The 3,327-nt window shown below is 43.8% G+C and overlaps 1 protein-coding gene across 1 annotated transcript; it reads left to right on the top strand.

The window, feature by feature from the left end:
• The first annotated feature begins 212 nt into the window (after positions 1 to 212).
• mid1ip1l (MID1 interacting protein 1, like) lies at positions 213 to 1,693 on the top strand. The gene is made up of 2 exons (XM_066650073.1): positions 213 to 328; positions 472 to 1,693. Exon 2 carries the CDS (start codon positions 512 to 514, stop codon positions 1,019 to 1,021), a length of 510 nt encoding a protein of 169 aa, XP_066506170.1. The 5' UTR covers positions 213 to 328; positions 472 to 511; the 3' UTR covers positions 1,022 to 1,693.
• The last annotated feature ends 1,634 nt before the right edge of the window (positions 1,694 to 3,327 follow it).

Genomic DNA, 3,327 nt, shown 5'->3' with positions numbered 1-3,327 from the left:
ACAATATTATTTCAATATTTACCTTAAAGTGGGGGCGTGCTATATTTGGATTTACTGAGTACACCGTTTAAGACAAAATTATCTCAAATGTAAGGCCTTGCACGGCTTGACTGTGATTGGCTGACGTGGGCGTTAGTCACGCCCTAACCTGTTTCTGATTGGCTGAATCTTTTCCTTCCCGCCGCGGCTTCTTTATATAAAGGTCTGAGTCAGTTCTGCAGGCAGTAATACAGGGGTAAGAATATTAGAGCTAAGAGACAGAGGAGAAATAGAAGTCTCGCTAGTCTCTTGGAAGAATAATCGTGCTCCAGCCACAGAATCTACCTCGGTGAGTCCCTGTTTGTCTTCTTTCGCTTGGTGTTGTGAAAATGCACGTTTCTAGCAAACAGTAGCTTAGACTGTTCACAATGTAGAGACAAAAAAATAAATAGTGTTGATATCTTAACACTAACATAACCTTTCACATTTCAGTTTCCCGTTTAAGCAAAAGTACAACTCCCCAAAGGGCGTCATGATGATGCAGTTCAGCCAGGACTCCTGCTACAACAAGCACTCTCTCCTGAACGTGATGACTCGCTTTATAGCCGCAGCCAACAACATGGACGAGACCATCTTGGTTCCTAATCTGTTGAGGGACGTTCCCCTGGACGAGCAGGAGGAGGAGGAGGCCTCTGTCCATTTCAACAGTAACAACAACAACAACGAGGAGCCCAGACCGTGTTCGAGCAAACAGAGAGACATGTACGAGCACTACCTGCTGCTCAAGTCCATCAAGAACGAGATGGAGTGGGGCTTGCTGAAAAGGGAGCTAGCCGGAGGAGCTAGTTTCCTGGAGATAGCCGTGAAGCAGGAGGAGCACCCGCTTGTAAACGAAGGACAAGCCGAGGACTCGGACCTCGAGAGGCAGTTCCGTTTCCACCTCCGCGGACTGTTCGGCGTCCTGTCCAAACTCACAGTGCAGGCTGACCACCTCACAAACCGTTACAAACGAGAAATTGGAGGTGGAAGCCTTCTGAGATGAGAACAGTGGTATAGAACAGAGACTTGTTGCGGTAGCGTTTCCCCCGGAGAGTAACGGACGAGCCCTGGACTGAGGCCTAACTTCCTGTTTGTTGTTGCTTAAATTTACTTTGAGCAGAGGCGCGCACCCGTGTTTTGGCCTCGTTTCAGCTGTGTTCTATTCTCCAAACTGCTCTGTTAAGTGTTCAAAACAAGGAACTGTGCTGAAAAGGGCAGGGGCGGTAACTCCTGTAGCTGTTTGAAGTTGCAGGTCCCTTTTATTTAAACATTTTTAGAGAGCACTCTGTGATAAAGCTGTAAGTTGGGTTTTGTTTTGTTTAGGGGGTATGTATTTTTAATGCTGGTAATTCTGTTCCTTGACATGTTTGGTCTGAATGAACACTTTGGTAATCTCAGGTCAGGGAATGTTTAACAAGCTTCACTCTCGGCCTGCTGCCTGCCCTTCTGCGCTCCAAGTGCCTTGTTTTCGTCGTCCTACACTTGTTTTTTTTGGGGGGAAAGGACTGTCCTATTGCCCACTGTATCAGTTTGGCCTGTGTGAGTGAGTAAGGTATGTGTAAGGTTTTGTTTCTGCCCTGAATGTCTAATTTTATAAGAAATGTGGTATGAATATATTAAATGAATAAAACGTGTTTACGTCGGGTGTGTTTTTGAGAGAGTCTTGATCATGTGGGTTTTTACTGAAACTGCTCAAGCTTTAAAGGAACACTAGGTAGGGCTTTAGTCTTTGCTCCTGGGCTCCCCCTACAGTTGTGGAATAACTCACTTTTACAGCTCTGACCTGAAATGTAGAGAGTGTGGGATGGGTTTTCTATTTCAATAGTGCAGTTTTGACTAGAGGCTCTTCCTGTTACAGGTCAATGACATCACAATGGTTTATGCTGTGATTAAGGTATGAATATTACATGGTTTTCCTTTTAAGGATGAGGTCTAACGCAGCACATGTTTCTATGGAATGCGGTGTTCAGCTGGCGTGTACAAACCTGACTTTCTATGGTGTTTCCAGTTCTCAGTTGGTGACAGTTGTCATTACACACCTGAATCCCAGCGGTCTGCTGCAAACACAAACAATCCAAGCCTCGTTCCTAATGAATTGGGCATGTCTTAGCCACTTATGTAACAGCTTGAAGCCTTCTCACTCTTGTACTAGCGTCTCATGGCCAGCCTTCATTTTGACACTAGGTTCTGCAATGAACTCTTCAAGCTTTGTTAATCTCTCATCTCATCTACTTTTGTCAAATTGTGCACAGCCAGGGACTTAGCTGTTCATTAACAGGACCAGCCTGGTTCACTCCACACCTGAGCCTTTCTCCTGGTACTTCCCCATAGCAACAGTTGGTTCTCTCAGATGTGGCCAATCAGATTTTCACCCGATGGCGGTAAACAGAAGTGTAGGAAAAGCCCTTAGGATTCACAAACAAGCCCCAGTGAATCCTCGGATCTCGCTTAGAAAGTGGAACCTGATACTCGCTTCATCTCGACTGCAGCATGACCTCAAACAGTCCATAAAGTTTGTCCCACCATCTGTCCACTCCATTGAACTAGGGCATTATGTTCCAATCAACTCAGGCCAGCCGCTCAAAACAGATCACTTGTCTAGAGCGTAATTACAGTTCTGTTAATAGTTCTACACCAATGTCACATGACACTTAATGTAATTTCTGGTCAGAACAGCTATTTTATTCAAATTTGAAAAACATAAAAAATGACATATGAACTGCACTGGCCCTGGTCCCTTCAGAGAGAAAGAAAGAGAAGAAAAAAATGGCATTTTTCATTTGTTCTGAAAAGAAAATAGATGTAAAATGGCAGGTATTAACCAAGAACCTAAAAAATAAGTGCTGTGTTTATAACGAAGGCTGTCTCTGACCCTGACACAGTGATGATGGGTATTTTATTATTTTTCAATTCAGAATCAGTCAGGTTTCTTTAATGATGAAGCTAAATATTGTTTATTAATTCAGTTTACACTTGACACCCTGTAAATAAGTGCACGTATTTAGAAGTAGTGTTTATTTTACACTGAGCTATTTTTTAACACTGAGAACTGTGCCAGCGTTCTTGTGTTTAAAACAGTACACTCAATCCCCCCCACAGAGAAACACACACCCGAGTGTAAACACATCTGTTGAAACGTGTGCCTGAATCACGTTGAGTCTCATGCACCCTGCAAAACAGCTTCTGAAACAGGGGTCTCAGTGAGTGATGCTGGAGCTTCCGTGTTTCTGATGAATTTAACTGCAACACTGCACTGAGAATGCTGCAAAGTTCAGGTTTATAGACGCACTTTTATGGATCTGACACTTT

The sequence above is a fragment of the Hoplias malabaricus genome, chromosome 17 (assembly GCF_029633855.1).
Source record: "Hoplias malabaricus isolate fHopMal1 chromosome 17, fHopMal1.hap1, whole genome shotgun sequence".
Classification (NCBI taxonomy): domain Eukaryota; kingdom Metazoa; phylum Chordata; class Actinopteri; order Characiformes; family Erythrinidae; genus Hoplias; species Hoplias malabaricus.
The sequence above is the reverse complement of the archived record's forward strand: the minus strand, read 5'-3'. Positions and strand labels throughout refer to the sequence as shown.

Excerpts from the sequence above, each read along its gene's own strand:
- mid1ip1l (XM_066650073.1), top strand. The coding sequence starts at position 512 with ATGATGATGCAGTTCAGCCAGGACTCCTGCTACAACAAGCACTCTCTC.